General features: G+C 37.5%; 1 protein-coding gene across 1 annotated transcript in view; it reads right to left on the bottom strand.

Annotated features, from left to right (window-relative positions):
* Positions 1 to 4,986: 4,986 nt before the first annotated feature.
* The window catches only part of Cd200r1 (CD200 receptor 1), a 28,069-nt gene continuing 13,983 nt past the window's right edge, over positions 4,987 to 19,072 (bottom strand). Inside the window, exons 2-7 of the mRNA XM_006975776.4 lie at positions 10,799 to 10,858; positions 9,742 to 10,059; positions 9,379 to 9,627; positions 7,012 to 7,120; positions 6,443 to 6,488; positions 4,987 to 5,784 (exon numbers count right to left, since the gene is read on the bottom strand). Of these exons, the coding sequence (XP_006975838.2) occupies positions 5,641 to 5,784; positions 6,443 to 6,488; positions 7,012 to 7,120; positions 9,379 to 9,627; positions 9,742 to 10,059; positions 10,799 to 10,858 (926 nt within the window). The 3' untranslated portion in view covers positions 4,987 to 5,640. The remainder of the gene's footprint in view (positions 5,785 to 6,442; positions 6,489 to 7,011; positions 7,121 to 9,378; positions 9,628 to 9,741; positions 10,060 to 10,798; positions 10,859 to 19,072) is intronic.

Genomic DNA, 19,072 nt, shown 5'->3' with positions numbered 1-19,072 from the left:
ATGGTTGTATTCTGAAGGATGACTCTTAAAAAGAGACTAGATGTAGGGCTATGGGTTGGAGGGGTCTCTTGCTATGATCCAAGGGAAAGGTAATAGGTTAGGACAGGACCTGTTGAGGAAGTGAGAGATGCAAGGACATCTCCAGAGAGAATAGCTGACAGCAAACATTGCTGTTCTGTGCTGACATGGGGTTAGTGCCATTGAAGAGCTTCACCTGAAGGAAGGGGACACTCGGGACAAAGGTACAGCAGGGAAAGGGGGGGCAGAGAATCAAACAAAATGAAAGAACCATGGAAAGCCTCTATGGACGTTTATTGTTTTGTAAACTAATAAAATATTTATTTGGGGGGATTTCATATATGAGTAATGAATTTGCATCATTCCCACCCCTTCCTCTTGCCCTGCCAGCATCTCTCCTGCTTTCCCACTCCCTCTGAATTTCATGACCTCTTTTTCTTTAATTACTGTTGTTACACACACACACACACACACACACACACACACACACACACACACACACACACACATGCACCTACCTACTGAGTCCACTTAATGTTACCTGTATGTACATGTGTTTAGGATTGACAAGCTTGGATTGTATGATCTATCGGAAGACTGCAATAGAAGTAATTCTCCATCCAAATATCAGCATTAACCTCTTCCTACTTTGTATTTCACCCTCTTCCTCTGTTCGATGTTTTTCCGGCTATAGCAATTTAGCATACGCTGTCTCCTGCCACAAACAGGTTTTCGTTGTGGAATGTGAAGATGAAGACTGAGGACACATACCCACAGGCTGAAGTTTGTGCTCACACATTGTTTTCGCAGCATCCTAAACAGGAAGTAGTCTCATCCTCTAGTTTTATCCTGTGGCACCCTCCGAACCCCCATGGTTAACACTGGTTAGCCAAAAGGAGCAATTGATATTATCTTATTATGAAAAAAGTCAATATGATATCTACATTTAGTTCTCCAGTCTAGAGGTTATCACCAGGGCTGATCTCTGCCATGAGATAGACTACTTCTTCAGTGCTTTGATGGTCAAAGCGGCAGTGTTTGGTGAAAGGACGATTCATATGTGCCTTATTTTCCTCATCCACCCAGAGTTTTGAATTGACTTTTGCATGCATGGTAACACAGAGGTCAGATTTGACATAGCATGTGGATATCCAGCTTCTCCAATACTGTTTGTTGGGGGAGTCTATCCTTTCTCCATTGTGTATTCTTTAGACCCTTGTCAGAGGTCAGTTAACATAAATATGTATGGGTTTGGGACTGGAAAGATAGTCCAGTGGTTGAGAGCACTTGCTGCTCTTACAGGAGATTACAAAATGCAGTTACTTAAGGGAAAGGTTCTCGTGCAGAAAACCCAAGTTCCCAGTACACAGTCAGACAACTCACAACTTTCTGCAGTTCCATCTCCAGGAGATCTGATGCCTCTGGTTTCCAAGGGCACCTGCAGTCATGTGCACATACCCACATGCCCACATGCCCACATGCCAACACACACACACACACACCTACACATAAGTAAAAATAAATCTTTAAAATATTCATGGATTTATTTCTGCTGCCTCTGTTACATTATTCTAGTTTATATACATCTGCCTTTATAGCAATCGTGTGCAATTCAGTTACTGTGGCTTTCTAATGCATGTTGAAATAAGTAAGTGTGGTGCCTCCAGGTTTCGCTTTTTATTTATAATGGTTTGGCTAGTCTAAATTTTTTATAGGTCCAAATGGATTTCAGCAAAATTTCTGTTCTATAAAAATATGTCATTGTGACTTTGATAGAGATTGTATTGAACCTGTAGATTCTTTGGCCCACAACTATAAGTTTTCCAATCTATGAATAAACAAAATGTCTCCATTTGTCTAAATCATAATTTTTTCATCAGTGTTCTGTAGTTTTTAGTATTTTTCTACTTAACTAAAATTACTTCTGAGGACTTTATTCTCTTTGATACTACTGCATATAAAATTTACTTTTCAATTTCCTTTCCAGGTGGATTGTTATCAGGGTATAAATATACAACTAATTCTTCTGTGTTGAGGAAATTTTTCACAAGTGTGTGGAACTTTACACATTTTTGAACAGCTGGTAGATTAAAGAGTAAATTAAAAAGAAAAATTAAAAATGACATTTTAAGTTTAAAGTTTATAATGATAAATACCTATATTTTAAAAATATCAGATGAAAAATGTAACTATGTTTCAAAGAGCAGGAAAAAGAAGGAAAACACTAAACCGAAAGTTAACATAGGAAATGAAACAATAAGGACTGGATGAGAAGCCTTGGGGATGTAGATTAAAGGCAGGTGCTTGCATAGCACGGATAAGGCCCAGGCTCAAGAAGGAATGAAGGAAAGAAGGAAAATGGAGAACAGAAAATAACAGGAAAAAAATAATGAAACTAAAATTTGGATTTTTTTTAAATATATATATAAACAAAATTAAGACCTGCATATTTATCAAGAAAAAGGAGATAAGAGATACAGATAGATAGTGCCAAAATGAAAGAGGAAGCATTACAGTTGTTATCATAGAAACAAAAACACCATAAAAATGCCAGGAACAGTGGTTCACATCTGTGATCCCAGCACTTGGAAGATGGAGGTAAGAGCATTGAGAGGGCAACATAGTGATGCCCTGTCTGTATAGTACTGTACAGCTATTGATGTAATAGTAATAATAGTAAATTGAAAGTTAAAGTATCATTGAGACTACCACGAATAATTACAAACCACAAACCAGATAACTGAAAAGAAGTAGGGAATCTCAGAAACATACTGCCCACAAAGAAGTATTATGAGTAAATAAAAAGTTTGGACAAATACAATTAGGGATAAGATTAAATCAGTAATGAACAACTCCCCATCAAAACAAAATAAATAGGAGTTCAGGACCTGAGGGCTTCACTGAAAATTTCTAGCATTTGAAGAATAACAAGTACCAAGTCTTCCAACCCCTTACCCAAATCCATACAGTTTTTCCAGTTCCATTTCACACTGATACTAAAACTGAAGGCATCATAAGAAAGGAAAACTATAAGCCAATATTCTTAATGAAGCTGATGCCTCCCAGGCTTTCCCTTACATCCGAGTGGCAGCATCCACAACACTTGAATTCCGTGTGTCTGCATAACACCCAGGTCTGTTACTAGATCACGTGGTAATCCAAGGCCAACATGGCCTGAGAATGTCTAGATGACCAAATAAAGGGAAGCACTTCTTCCATAATTGACCCTGTGCAGCAGCTGCTCCTGCTGTTTCGTTCTTCACTGACGTCGGGACTCAGCTTCTGCGGCTCTTTGACATGGACTGAAGACTGGTGGCTCTCCCGGAATATTCCAGGCCTTCAGCAACAGTTTGGGACCGCTGAGAAAGCCAGGCTCATGAACTGAGCAATTATTAGAGTCTCTGTTTCTCCTGTATGAGAATTAACCATCTAATAAATCATATATATTCCTTCTATTGGTTCTGTTCCACTAGAAAAGCCTGACTAATATAAAGATAAAGCCTAGAGAGCCTGCATGGGATGACCTAAGCCTTCTGCATGTGGGTGGCAGTTGTGTAGCTTGGTCTATTTGTGGGGCCCCTAGTACCGGGGTCAGGACCTGTCCCGACGCATGAGCTGGCTTTTGGGAACCTGTTCCCCATGCCTCCCCCAGTCTTGATGCAGGGGGAAGAGCTTGGTCCTGCCTCAGGACCAAGAACTTGATATAGTATGCTTTGTTGATTCCCGTCGGAGCCTGCCCTTTTCTGAACAGAGGAGGAGGAGTAGATGGGGGAGGGGTAGATGAGAAGTGGAGAGAGGGAACGGGAGAAGAGGAAGGAGGGGAAACTGTGGTTGGTATGTAAAATAAATGAAAACATTTAATAAAAAATTTTATAAAAGAATAAACTTTAAATTTCAATAATACTTTGATACCACTTTTTTAGATGTTCATAAATAAAACATAGCCACTAATACATGTATGTTATAATGCATAACTTTCAAAGTAGTGCGGTGAAGTAGGGAGAAATAGGAAGAAAGAAAAGAGAGATAATTTTCCAGAAAGAAAAAAGAAAATACTTGAGTATACAAACGAATTACCTTAAATGTCTCAATTGGGATATGTGAAGAGTGAATGAGTCTTGTTATAATTTCTATCATTTTATTATATGAAGATGATTTTTGCATGTATGTTGCCACATAATTGTAATCACAGCCCTTGGGAAGCCAGCCTGGGCTGTATGGTGAGTTGAGGAACTACCTTAGAAATCATCAAGGCCTTGTTTCAAAAAAAAACAAAGCAGATAAAATAAGACAAAAAAAATCCATCCTAAATATTTTTCCTAATATAAAGGGGAACAAGCTTATTTTTAACAATAAAAGATGTTAAAAATTATATATATATGTATATGTATATATGTATGTATGTATATATATATATATATTCCCCATATCTCCCTGTAAACAAAAAATGAAGGAGAAAGTTATATCATCCCATTGCCATCTTTTTAGCGTGTAAATAACCCCGTTGTCCCACTTACAGACACTTGCTATTTGATAAATGTATCAGAATAGAGTGTTAAAATGCACAGCTCATCACATCTGTAAAACTGTCATGCATGAGATGTCAGCATTTCTGTATTGATACAAGGAGGTGAAAATACTGTCCCTCAAATGCTGTCTCTCTCTTGCAGACCTGACAAAGACATGATTCCAGTTTCATTAAATAATAGAGTTAATATCATAATCTTAAGACTTATCCCCCAACTAGTTAATTAAAACTGAAAAATAGAAACTGTGGGAGTGAGAAAGTTAAGGAAACAAGAATAAGAATATGGAGAAAGGCACATTCAAACATAATTTGAGGGAATGTCAATTGACACAATTTGACTGATCTATTAATAATAAAAAACACATTCCAACTGGCAGGACCATTACTCTCAAAAAATTATCTCGCTATGTGCTCAAAGAATGCAGAGATTATCCATAAGAAACATTCTACTTGGTATTGTTTAATACCACACACAAAACAAAATCTAAATGCCCATCCAAGGGCCATGATTAATTAAATTACAATATAATCATACAGTGGAATTTTACGTAGACATTAAAAAGAATGAGGTAGTTTTGCTTATGCTGTTATAAAAAGGTTTCCAAGACTCACATTATTAACTTTTGTAAGTCCAGCATTCCAGTATGTTTTGACAAGGAGCGGTCTTGACAAGGTGATGTGTGCATGTATACACATATGTAAATAAACATAAATGCATACATATACCATAGCTATGTCATATACAGAGAAACAATTTTGGAAGAATTCATAAGAAACTCTTTAGTAATGATTGTTCCTTCTGCAGTTATTTCTTGAGGAAACTCAGTTTTCATCACACTATATTGCACAATGTGATATTGTATAAGAACCTTGTGCTTTCTTTGAAATAATTACATCAGTTCTTCAAAGAACTAACTGGTAGCAGCAGAGATTCCAAGCCTCCAACCATAGAAGAATACAAATGCAAATCCATTAGAACATTTGTGCTTTCTAAGAACTTTTGAAGAGCAAGTTTCCAAGCAATCCTTCCATTGTAGAATTTTAAGGAAAGCAAAACAGTAATTATGGTGTCTCTTGATTCATTTTTCTTGGTTCTAGATTCCAGTGGCTGATAAAGCAAGCCAGTCCGTGCCATTGACTTCACCTTGTGGCATTGAGCATGCCTCCTCCACCTTGGTCACAGTATCATAGAGTGGATTGCTCTTCTCCGTGTAGCTGGCGTAAGGCTGCATGTCATCCTTGGGAAAAGCTCAAAGTCAAAATCCATTCAAAAGAGCCAGAAATTATTACCCAAATAACCCATTTTTCTGCCATATTAGCATCTACTAGCAATGCTTATACATGTGTCTCTGACTTACATGAACAGAAGAACAAGGCTTTGTTCTAATAGTCTATCAAAAAGCATTTGTTGATTATTTATATTTTGGGTGACACAGCTGTTGGGTGAAATAGAAATGTAGAGGGATGTGGTGATGTGAGAAGTACTTCAAATGGATGAATCAAAGACAATAAGAAGTTGGTTGTAGGAGACTAAGGGGCAAGGTGTTTTAAGTTTAGATAAGAGAAAAATGATAGTGGTGCTGAAAAGGGGAAGTCGAGAATTAGACACAAGTTCCTGGAGAAGGAAACACCCACTTGATTTCCCCAGAGATTACAGTCCAAATAGGGCAAAAGTGATGAAGATACAATTTATCAGGTGAAAAGGTGTATCTGAGTAGCATATACATAGTATTTGATGGGTAATTAGTGAACTAAGTGTGTCTGACTACTAACAGTGTAAAATCAGCATTGTTTTGTTCAACTAGAACATGAATATTAATACAAATTACAGATTATGTTGCTAGAATTCAGACCATGTGGCTTTAAAGTTTGCAAATATCCTTTAATTTATCTTACCTCCTCAACAACTGTAGAAGCTCCTGGTCTTGTCCATTTACATTTTCTAAAAAATAACATAAAAATCTGGAGTGAATGCAGGCAGCATCATTGTTCAGGATAAACAATTGTAGTACCGAAATACTCTGATAACTATTATGTAAGTCTCAGTAAATCAAAAATGAACTACCAGAAATGAATGGAATACACTGATTTGCACTTACTATAACAAATAAAAAATTCTGGCTCTTAGGCAGAAAAGCAAAATCTTGAGATAGGAGCTTCATGAAATAAAATATATGTGACTCAATTTCTTTGTTACATGAAAATAATTATTGTAGTTATTTTCTCAAATTAAAAAAAAATAGCATGCCCAGCTTCTCAGCCCTTACTGACTTAATTCATGGTGCCTACACACCTGAGCAACTCATTAAACACTGTCACCAAGCAAAGTGTCCCAGCCTAACACTTCATGCATCCCTTTTGCTTATGAGAACATGGTTGTTACTCCCCAATGGACCCGTCAGCCCCACATTTCTCAGCCTTTTCTAGTCCAATGAGATTGAAGAAAAAAAATTGTCAGTTAATACCTGAAGTCACTGATTTTCAAAAGCCAAATGCATCCTATGATGATCAAAACAATAATAATAGTAGTACATGGGATGACGTACAGAATATAAGATTGTGATGCTTTGCCACCTGTAATGACAGACAGGAAATGTTATGGTTCAAAGGTAATAAATCCTGATAGTAGGATATTTTTCATTGATGAAACGGAGGACTTCATGTCTGGTACTGAAACATGCTCAAAAGCAGGTGGTCAGGAAGATCATGAGCCCTGGGGTGAGGGAGAGCCTACTGTTGCTTTGCTAAATGGACATGGTGTTACGCTGTCTTCTAAATATTTATTTTACACTCAGAGATTGATGCTGCTTTTGATCTTGGTCATAGAAACTTCTGTTTGCAATGGGTAATGGTTAATGCAGGGACCCATAACTGCTCAAGGTTGTGAGAATAAATCAAAGTTAAATGGAATAATGTTCAGTCCCAAACACTGTATCTCTATCACTGCATCCTAGGTCCAGGGAGCACAGAGGAAGAGGGGCAGAAAGAAGGTAAGAGCCAGAGGATGGGAAGGAGTGTTGCAAAACACTGTCCTCCAGGCATGAAGTGGGTGTTGAACTCACAGCAGCAGTGGCTACATGTACAAGAGCTGTACAAGACTGAACTCTTCAACATTCCACCACTGATGGGGGAGAGGTCATAAGTTGTTCAACTACATAATCCCCATCCACCCTCATGCAAGCAACCCGAATTAACATAATGTGCCACAAACACCAAAAAAAAATGAAAGAAGTAGAAAGGAGCATGCTGGGAAAGGAGGTTCAATAGAAGGAGATAAGAAGGGATAATGGGAGGAATATGAACAAAGTAATATATATATACATACATGCATATATATGTATATATATCATAAAATAATAAATTGTAAGAAGAAAAACTTTAAAATGTGTTTCATAACTTTCAGAGACAAAATAAAAGTCAATCCCTTTGTTGATTCAAAAAGGGAAAAAAATAAGAGATGTCTTTAAGGAAAAAAATGATGTAGGACATTCTTCTGTTATTTGCTGTCTTTGCAGTATACTAAGCCACCCTGTTTCTTCAGAAAGAAAAAGGAAGGGACTGGCAGATTACCCAGTAAGTCAGAACATTTTGAATAATATTCATATTTATACAGCTGTGAATGAGAAGCCATGGTGTGCAAAGACTTTGCTCCTAACTGCCATATTGTATTCTGCAACTCAATAGAAAGCAGGGGAGGTTCTCATTTTATCAATGTATCATTGAGCTTCAAATGTACACATAATTTCCAATAAATACTGGCTTCAGAAGACAAGACAAAATGAGCAGGGAAACCTGGCTCTCACTTTGGTCAACTGTGAGAAAAAGGGAAATCAGGAAGAGAAGAAATACCAATGCCATGAACATTAATGTATTATATTAATAATCTGAGCATTAAAGTCTACACATCATAGAAGTACGAAAATATTTTATGGTGAACCTAATAACAGGGCATTTAGGGAAGTGCAGACAAGAAGTACTTAGTACTGGCAATTCTTCCAACTTGATACAAAGTTACAAAATACCTCTCCAGCACAACAATGCATTTCCTAGCAGTAGAGCAGTGTCCAAGTGAGCAGCTCAAATTGCCTTCCGTGTCTGGTTATTCATTACCTACTACTTGAAGAATAAGTTAAATGCCAGTTCCCTCACAAGGAAGAAACAGATCCTCTGTAATCCCAGCACTCAGGCAGCAGACAAAGCAGACCATGAATTTAAGGCCAGTCTTGGCTGCAAAGATAGATCTGATCTAATCTCAGAAGAAGAAAGTGATAAAGAGAAAAAAAGAAACAGAGGTAGATGGGCCTGTGGATAGCTCAGCTGGTAAAAGCATTTGCTGTCAAGCCTGAGGATTAGAGTTCTATTCCATATGGTAGAAGAACAAGTTGTCCTCTGGCCTCTATGTACTTTCTATGGCACATGCACAAACACAATAAATAAATAAATAAATAAATAAATAAATAAATAAATACATACATACATACATACATAAATACATACATAAATACATACATACATACATACATAAATACACAAATACATACACAAATCATACATAAATACATAAATACATACATACATAAATAAATACACAAATAAATACACAAATACATACATAAATACATACATAAATAAATATATACATAAATACATACATAAATAAATACATAAATACATACATCATAAATAAATACATAAATGAATACATCATAAATAAATACATAAATAAATACATCATAAATAAATACATAAACAAATACATAAATACAGGCAAAAAATTAAAGAGGTGAGTATGTTAACTATCAATTATTCTTTTTTTTTTAAAGGATACTCACTTTGATTCAGTTCTATGGACAAAGTCTGGTTGCCAGTCAAATGGGAGACAAAGCAGAACATAGTAGACACATTGCTCTGCTCCCAGTGGCATGTGCTCCTGACAGTCACGGTGCCATTGCTGTGAGATTCTTTCTTAGTTTTACAGTCCCCATCTGGAGTCCAGGAGATCTGAGCAGCCGGCTTGCCTGCAGTCGCCTCACAAACTGCAGTTCTATTTTTCCCTGGAGACAGGGTTACTTCAGGAGGGACTGTGGAGATAGAAGGGGAAAAAGGATTCAGTCTGGTCACAGATTACAAAGATATTTGTTTCTATCTAAAATCTGGTGACCTGAAATACCACAATGTGTGACACTGTTGCTTACCTAGAACTTGGAGGTCATGTCTCTTTTGGAAATTCCCATTAGGTGTTGCTATAAAACATAAGTAATGCCCATCATGATCGAGGGCCACTGCACTGATCTGGAGGTCAGGACTCTGGTCAGGTGTGGAGGCCCAGGTGATTCTCCTGTCTGTACAGTTGGTTTCATTGGTCTCCTTGGTTTCTACTCTGTAGGATATTCTGCAGGAAGGCTGGTCTCTTGTAGTTATTTCCCATGTTATTAGTACTGCTTTTGTCAGTGAAATATGAGGGCAGCACAGTGGAGCCTTTGTACCCATCTGCACAGACACTGTAATGTTAGCTGGACACACACACAAAGAGAACAAGAGGAAATCTGTGTTAATCCAACCACAGCAGCATGTATGAAGTTACACTAGAGCATTGGTTGGTTAATGAGTGTATCCCACAAATGTTTGATTTTTCTCACATTTCTTGTTTCTATATGTTCAATCTATCAGAATTAAATACATCATTCACCTTCTAAAGTAAAAATTCAAGGCCTGTGGGTTACATATATTTTGTACAATAAAACCTCACACTGCCTGTACACTGACTTAAAGAATCCATGACGGACATGCATTTGCTGAGTGATGATTACTCAACAAAATTATCTGTTACAATCACCTGGGACAAAAGGTCAATAATATCATCACTTTAACAGGAGCCGAAATTGCTGTGAATAAGCCTTGCTTCTGATCAACATTGTATTAAGTATTTCAACTATCCTATTTCTATGTCACTTGCCTCTTTGGGATCCTTAAGTTCTCACAAATCACATCCAAATAAAAGTCATCTAATTAGATGATGAAAAGTTCTTCAACACAGACCTGGGAGGGTGCTAAACCCATAGCCATTTTTACTCTAAGACAGCTAAGGTTTAGAGGCAATAATTCAGGGTCCCTCGTACCATAACCCTCATATCACCAGATCCTTCCACTCCTCCTGAATCTGTCCAGCAGGCAAAGCATTAGTTACTGTTTCTAAGGAGGTTCAACTCTCCATTCCCACAGTGTTGTCCACAAGATAAAGAAGAGTAGTACCTTCTGGCAAAGGTGATGAACTGTTCTGTGCTGTTTGAGTCCCATTCATACATCTTGACTCTAGAAAATATTTAAATAAGAGTGCTCAAATATTTAGATGATTTTAAGATAATAATCTAAGTTTTATCATCACTGATATGTCAACATCTTGAAAATAACATTTATAAGATATTAATCTATTATTTCCCACTTATGAGTGACCTTATTTTGTCAAATAGTTTGTAGGGTAGCCCTGCCTTTCTTCTTCCAGCCCCTTGGCAGGTCCAGTGTAGGCATACCACATGAGCTGACTTGATTAAACTCCTTTCTCCAGATACCATACCCCTAGTTAAAGACATTTGGTCCAGTAATTAACACTTCACACAGATGAAGAAACAGAGCCTCTCTCAAGAACTGAAGAAACAGAAGCACAAAGAGTTCACCCTCTCTCTTTCCTCCTACTTTCTACCTTGAGAATGAACAACGGAAGTGAAGCAGAACAGAGGTAGGAACAGGGTATGTGTCCTTTCCTCTGTCCACTTTCTTGTTATACAGTCCCTGGAACCTATTTGTATTCCTTCCTTGAGTTCTGTAGATTTTCTCACAACTATAGTAGTCCCAAGCCAGGCATGCCCACACAGTGTGGGAAGCAGGAGAATCATGAATGTCAGAGCAGCTGGCCACAAAGTGAATTTGAGGATAAATTCACATAAAAAGAAACAAAGAAAAATAAGCCTGTCATTTGCTGGAAAAATGAATGGAACTAGAAGGTGTGCTATTAAGCAGAATAATCCAGGTACATCAAGATAAGTAACACATGTTACACATGTGAAAGCAGAATACAACCCACAGACCTGAAAACAGAAGTGGGATTACAGTGGACTGGAAAGGAGAGGGTGCTGGGAAAGGGGAGGCTGAGGAAGGAAGAAGAAATTTCTTCTTTCTTTCCTTTCTTCAGAATAGAGGACATAGGTGTAAACCACAACTCTACAGCCACCTGATTTTTTAATTGAAAGTAGTTTTTTTTTTTTGCACAAAATAGATTCTAATTATGGTTTCCCCTCCCCCAACTCCCTCCAGATCCTCCCACCTACCCAAATCCACACCCTTTCCTGCTCTCTCTCATTAGAAAACAAACATCGGGCATCTAAAAATTAATGGTTGTAATAAAGTAAGATAAAATAAAAACAAACAAATCAAAACAGGACAGAATAAACAAACAGAGGGAAAAAGAGCCAAAGAAAAAACATAAGAAACACATACAGACACAGAGACACACATACTTGCACACACAGAAATCCTATAAAAACACAAACACAGAAACCATAATACATAAACAAAAGACCTGTAAGGGAAAAGAAATGCCCAAACAAAGCATTGTGGCACACACACATACACACACACACACACACACACACAAAAAAAAAAAAAAAAAAAAAAATACCATTGAGTTTATGTTCTGTTGGCCATCAACTGCTGGACATGGGGCCCACTCTTAAGTGTGGTTTGTATACCCAGTGAGATTCCATTGGAGAAAATTAAATTTTCCTTTGTGAGTGGTTATCAGTTGGAGATAGCTTCTGGGTTAGGGGTGGGGATCTGTCCATTTCCTCCCTCAGCATTGGGACCCCATGTGGCTTAGACCTGTGTAGCCTGTGCATGTTGCCATGGTCTCTGTGAGTTCATATGTGTGGCAGTCATTCTGTGTCCAGAAGGCACTGTTTCCTTGTTGTCTTCCATCCTCACTGGCTCTTGCAATCTTTCAGCCTCCTCTTCAGCAGAGACACCTGAGCTTTGGGAGGAGGGATTTGATGGAGACATTTCATTAGGAGTTACTGTTTCCTGTGGTAGCATGCAGAGTACCTTCCAGTAACATGAACACTAGTCAACAGAGGTGAAGGTTCTAGGTAGGTGCCAACTTGACTTCTCCATGTTCAATGAGTTACATAGACGTTGTCTTCAGCAATACAGCCTTATCTTCAATTTGTGGAGATGAACCAATAGCCTTGGCAATACAGCCACCTGACTTTTAACAAATATGCCAAAAATACATATTGGACTATGATAACCTTGTCAAAAAATAGTGCTGCAAAAATTAGATATCCATATGTAGATGAACCAAAGCAGTCTCCAATCTCTCACCTCTTACAGGAATCAACTTCAAATGGAGCAGACATTTACATGAGCTCTGAAGCTCTGCTGCTGTGTGGTGGTTTGAATGAAAATGGCCCCCATAGTCTCATAAGGAGTGGCACTATTAGGAGGTGTGGCCTTGTTGGAGGAAGTGTGTCATTGGGGGGGGGGGGCTTTGAGGTTTCAAATGCTCAAGCCAGCCCCAGTGTCACTCCCCCTTTCTACAGCCCTGATGATCCAGATCTAGAACTCTCAGCTCCTTCTCCAGCATCATGTCTGCCTGCACACTGCCATGCTTCCCACCATGATGATAATGGACTAAACCACTGAACCTGTAAACTAGCCCCAATTGAAGGTTTTCCTTATTAAGAGTTGCCATGGCGGGACTGAAGAGATGGCTCAGTGGTTAAAAGCACTGGCTGCTCTTCCAGAGAAATTGGGTTCAATTCCCAGAACCCACATGGCAGTTTACAACTGTTTATAACTCCAGTTCTAGGGGATCTGACACCTTCACACCAAAGTACATAAAATAAATTAAAAAAGAAAAGACTTGCCATGGTCATGGTGTACCTTCACAGCAATAGAAATCCTAAGACATGCTGTTAGAGGAAAAGGTAGAAGGAACATTAAAAATATAGTAATAGACAAAGACTTTAGTCACTCAGGAAATAAAGCCAGCAATTGAAAAAGAGACTTTATTAAAGTAAGAAATTTCTGTACAGCAAAGGAAATATTTGAGTGAAAAGGCAGCCTACAGAATAGGAGAGACATTTTTGCTAACTATATATCTAATGGAGGACTAACACACAAAATACTAAAAAAAAAAAATTAAAATTAAATGGCCCAATTAACAAATGAGTTAATGAAATGAACAAACAATTCTCAAAAAAGAGTAAAAATAAATAGTAAACATATGAAAAATGTTCACTATTACTAACCATCAGAGAAATGCAAATTAAAAACATATTGAGATTAAATCTCACACTACTCAGAATGATAATGGTTGAGAAAATAATTACAGATTAGAGGCAGAAGAGGGAGAGGAAAATAATGTAATAATACTTTAAGTAAATAAAAATAGAAATTTTAATTTAACAAAAAAGAAAAAGAAGACAACCACACACATGCAGATAAGGATACAGAGAAAAAGGGGCCCTTATTCATTGCTGCTAAGAATGTGAATTAGCTCCCACCATAATTGTCAAAACTTGGAAAGTACCAAGATATTCTTTAGTAAACAAATAGGTAAATATATATTATGTCACATTTGGAAGTGACAATATCACTCAGTGCTTGAATGAAATTATCAGAGCTGAGGAAAAAACTCAGTGGATAGAGAGCTTGTTTAGCATACACAAAGCCCTGAGTTCAGTCCCCAGCTCTGCGTTAAACTGGACATAATAGACTCATGTAATCCTAGCAATTCGGAGGTAGAAAATGGACAACTAGAAAGTTCAAGGGTCGCCTTGGCCACATTTGGAAATCCTAAGTTACAGAAAGAGGGAGAGAGGACTATTGGGTCATTAAAAGACACGAAGGGAAATTAAATGCACATGACTAAGCTTAAAGAAAAACTGGAAAAGCTTCACACTTATTGCTGCCACGTGGCATGGTGGGAAAAGCAAAACTGTGGCTAGAGTGAACAATAGGGGTTAGAGGAATGGAAAAGATGAACACACAAAGCAAAGATGATTTTAGGGCAATGAAATGACTCTGTATGATGCTATGATCTTAGATATTGCTGTCTTACATGTGTTTAAGCCTATAGAATACACAGCATAAGGGTGAACCCTAAAGTGCAAATGTGTAAATTCATGAGCTGTAATAATAATGCATCATTTTAGTGGGGACTGCAGATAACTGAGAAGACTTCCCACATACAGAGGCAGGGGCAGGGATACAGATGTGGACATTTTCTGTACCTTCCACTGAATTCTTCTGTGAATCAAATACTGCTCTTGAAAAATCTATTAAAGTTTAATTTCAAAGTTACCGCCAAACAAAAATTTTGGAAACAGCAGAACAGAAAATAAACTATTAGCTGCTCATTGTTCAAAAGTGTTCTGGGCTAATGTATGCTGCAAACATCAGATGAAAAAAGTTTTAGATATGCCATGATTCTTTTTAATGATTGCATTCTTGAAGTTGGTACTAAATAAACAAATAATTTCAGAATCGGAAATTGGTCAACACTCTTAAACACAAAAAACATAATCTAGATGATACTATAAAGCAGCAGTTCTTAAGCTATGGGTTGTTACCATCAGAAAACACATAGTTCGAATGATCTTAGGAACACCCAACCATAAATTTATTTTCATTGCTACTTTGTAACTGTAATTTTGCTCCTGAGTAATGTCTCAGTTCCTAAGGCCATCAGAAATGTGTGTTTTCTGGTGGTCGAGACCCACAGGTTGAGAACTGCTGCTATAAAATGTCTCCCCTCCAAGTACTAACCAGGATGGCCCTGCTCATCTTATAAGACCAGACAAGATCAGGCATGTGCAGGGTAGTATGACAGTAGAAAAATACTCTATTAACATTAGCTGCATACAAAGCAGTTTGATAGTCTAAAGTCCAAACACTACCTAAGCATCAAGCACTGACTTGTTATGACTATCATTAAAGGATGGGGCATCAACTAAAATGTGACCGAGCTTGCTCATTTGCTGCAGTAGAGAATCCCTTAGGGCCTTGGTGACACTAGACCTTTCATTGCTGACCTTACACGTTTTGAAAAGAGATGCAGGGAGGTAATATCCATAAATGAATCCATTCTTTTAACAACACCTTTTCTTCTGTATTCTTCAGGCCATTTCAGATTGCTATTGCTAATGCTAATAAATACATAAATGACCACAGCTGAGCAGTTTGCCCTACCACCAACTTTTGACTTGGTCTTCTTCATTGGACACCTCTGCTCCCCTTCCCTCTCTCCTGTCTATGTCCAACAACTAAGTAGTTCTTCTTCCAGTGTCACAATATTTAGTGCATCCCAGTGTGAAAATGCTCTTAATTATCTGTTAAAGGATTTCCAATATGATTGTAATGTGTTGATTGGATATGAATATGAAACAGCAAAAGAGGATTTTCCTTTGTTCTAATCATAACATATAAACAGCTTACAATCTAACATTCTGTGAGATAAGATCTTATGGAACTGCATTGTCAGTGTCCATACTTTGAGCAGAAATTACTGGCAAAAAAAAAGACCATTAAAATTTTTTAATTAATAAATATTCCTTATACCCAAGACTTTAAGATCGAGGGGATTAAACAGCTGTATCAACAGTACAATGTAAAGTTTCAGTGCGATGATAAAAGCATGCTGTGGTATCCAGAAGTTCAGTGTGTGTTTGGACAGGAATACTATGAGGACTAGAGAATGGGGAAGCTTCCCGATCATAGATGGAATTTGAGCTGGACCTTAGGATGTGGAACTTCTAAGAAAAGAGAATTGTGCCAGGCGGTGGTGGCACATGCCTTTCATTCCAGCACTCGGGAGGCAGAGGCAAGCGGATCTCTGTGAGTTGGAGGCCAGCCTGGGCTACAGAGTGAGTTCCAGGACAGGCTCCAAAGCTACCCAGAGAAACCCTGTCTTGAAAAACAAAACAAAACAACAACAACAACAACAACAAAAGAAAAGAAAAGAGAATTGTAAAGAAAAATAATAACGTTTAAAGGAAGCATGAAACAAAAGGGTTTTTTAAAGAGTTACAGGTAATCAGTGTTGCCAAAAATCACATGGATAATTTGGGTTGAATCTGGAAACTGACAGTTTTAATTCTAAATATAAATGGATATAGGTGGGTTAAGGAGGCAGACCTAAGATGCCATGCAAGATACTTATCTTTAATTAATATTTTAGTCAGCATAAAATTTAGGTTTCATTATAGCATTTTTATAGATATGTGTCATTATAGACCTTTCTCTGCACCACCACCACCACCCACATTATCTTGCCCATCCCTACTTCCTATATCTTACTGGGTCTCTCCAAATAGTCTCCCTTCTGCTTTCCTGTCAAATATACATACAAAACCACATGTTTGTATGTTTAAATATAAATACTGCATTTGAGAACAAATTTGTGATCTTTGTCTTTATTTCCCCAAATACCTTGATTTGACTCCTCACCTCCAGCTCTCTCCCTTTGGTCCTCTTTGTCCACACATCTATGCATATAATATAAATCTTGAGTCTGCATAAGAAAGAAGCGGGGGATGTTTATCTTCCACAGTTTAGCTTGTTCCATTAACATGATACCAAGTATCGTGTGCTTAGATGCCCATGAGAGAATTTCATACATGTGCCACATTTTCTTTATCTGTTCTTCCATATCCAGGCTATGGTGAAGAATGTAGCAATAAACGTGGATATGCAAACATCTGTGTGGTATACTGACTGGCTTAGATTCCTTTAGGTGTAGACCCAGGAGTGGTATAACTAGAGAATATGATAATTCTATGTTTAGTTTTTGAGGAGACTCAATACAGATCTCCACAGTGGTTACATCAGCAGTGTATGAAAGTTCCCCTTCTCCACATCCTCACCAGCATCTGCTGTCCTTTATTTTTTCATGATAGCCATTTTTATTACAGTCAGATGAATTGTGGGGTACTTTTAATTTGTGTTTCCCTGGTGGCTAAGATTATTGAAAGGTTTTTCAAATATTTGTTGTTCATTTGTACTTCTTTTGTGAACTACCTGTCCAATGTGTGTGTTTATTGGGGTGAGATAACTTCTTCAATTTCTTTGTTCCGTTTTCATTCTCAAGATCTTTCCTCTCTATGGCTAGAGATCTGGCTCAGTAGTTAAGATCACTTGTTGGAATGGACTAGAGTTCAGTGCAGTGACTCATAGCTCCAGGGGATCCAATGCCCTCTTCTCGCCTCCCTAAGCATCTATCTGCACACATGTGCATACAGAGAGAGAGAGAGAGAGAGAGAGAGAGAGAGAGAGAGAGAGAGAGAGAGAGAGAGTTATTTTTAAGTTTCTTTCTTGGTCTCCTGTTTCTGAGACCATTGGAGATGGGGATCCCCCCAAAAAAAAATTCCTTTCTCAACAAGTAATTATTGCTGTATAGAAAGCTGCTGCCTTCCATGGGTTGATTTTGTTTCTTGCTACTATGCTGGAATTATCAGATCCAAAAGGTTTCTCATTGAGTCTTTAGAGTCTTTTAAGTATAAGATCCTATCATTTGAAAATAGGGATAATTTAACTTTTTCCTTCTTTATTTCTTTCTCTTGCATTATTGCTGTAGCTAAAGACTTTGAACTCTGTATTGAATAGGAGTGGAGAAAGTAGACACTTTTGTCATTTCTGATGAAATGTTTTCATTCTTCCCCATTTACTGTAATCTTTGCTATATATCTTTCATGTTTAGGCTTTATTCTATTGAAGTAGGCTCTATTCTAAGTTTCTTCAGAGGTTTTATCATGAAGGGATTTTAAACTTTGTCCAAGGTCTTTACTGAATAACTGAGATACTCATGATGATTTTTGTCCTTGAGTCATTATGTGTTGTATATATTTATTGATGTGAATGTTGAACCAGCCTTACATCACTTGAATGGAATGAATTTAGTCATTGTATATGATCATTTTAATGTGCTCTTTAATTCAGTCTGCAAGTATGCAAAATTATTTCTTCTGATATAAATTGGTAAATATTCTACAGTGACAAGAATAGGTTGGTAGTAACTAGTAGGTGGGGCAGAGATGGACTTCAGAGATAGATGAAGAAGATTTTGGAAATCATGTAAATGTTCTTTTTATCTTCTTGATGGTGATCATTTACAAGTGTATACACCTGACAAAACTCATCAAGCTATACATTTTGCATTATGAAGCTGAAAGAGTTATTCAAAATTGTATCAGGAGTATCAGGTTTTACATGACCCAACTATCTGCTGTCTCCAAGTAATATACACAGCTAAGAAAGACATTCATAAACTGAGAGTCAAAAGTTGGAACTCCAACTACCAAATGAACAGAAGCAGCAAACGAGCTGGCACAGCAATTTTTATGTTTGATAAAATAAACTTCAGGCCAAAACCACTCAGAAGAGATACAGAGGGCCATTACATACTGACAAAGGGAACACTTCATCAAGAGAATGTAATTGCTGTAATATTTATGCACAGACTATTGGAACCCCAAC

Source organism: Peromyscus maniculatus, chromosome 12 (genome assembly GCF_049852395.1).
Source record: "Peromyscus maniculatus bairdii isolate BWxNUB_F1_BW_parent chromosome 12, HU_Pman_BW_mat_3.1, whole genome shotgun sequence".
NCBI classification, from domain to species: Eukaryota; Metazoa; Chordata; class Mammalia; order Rodentia; family Cricetidae; genus Peromyscus; species Peromyscus maniculatus.
The sequence above is the reverse complement of the archived record's forward strand: the minus strand, read 5'-3'. Positions and strand labels throughout refer to the sequence as shown.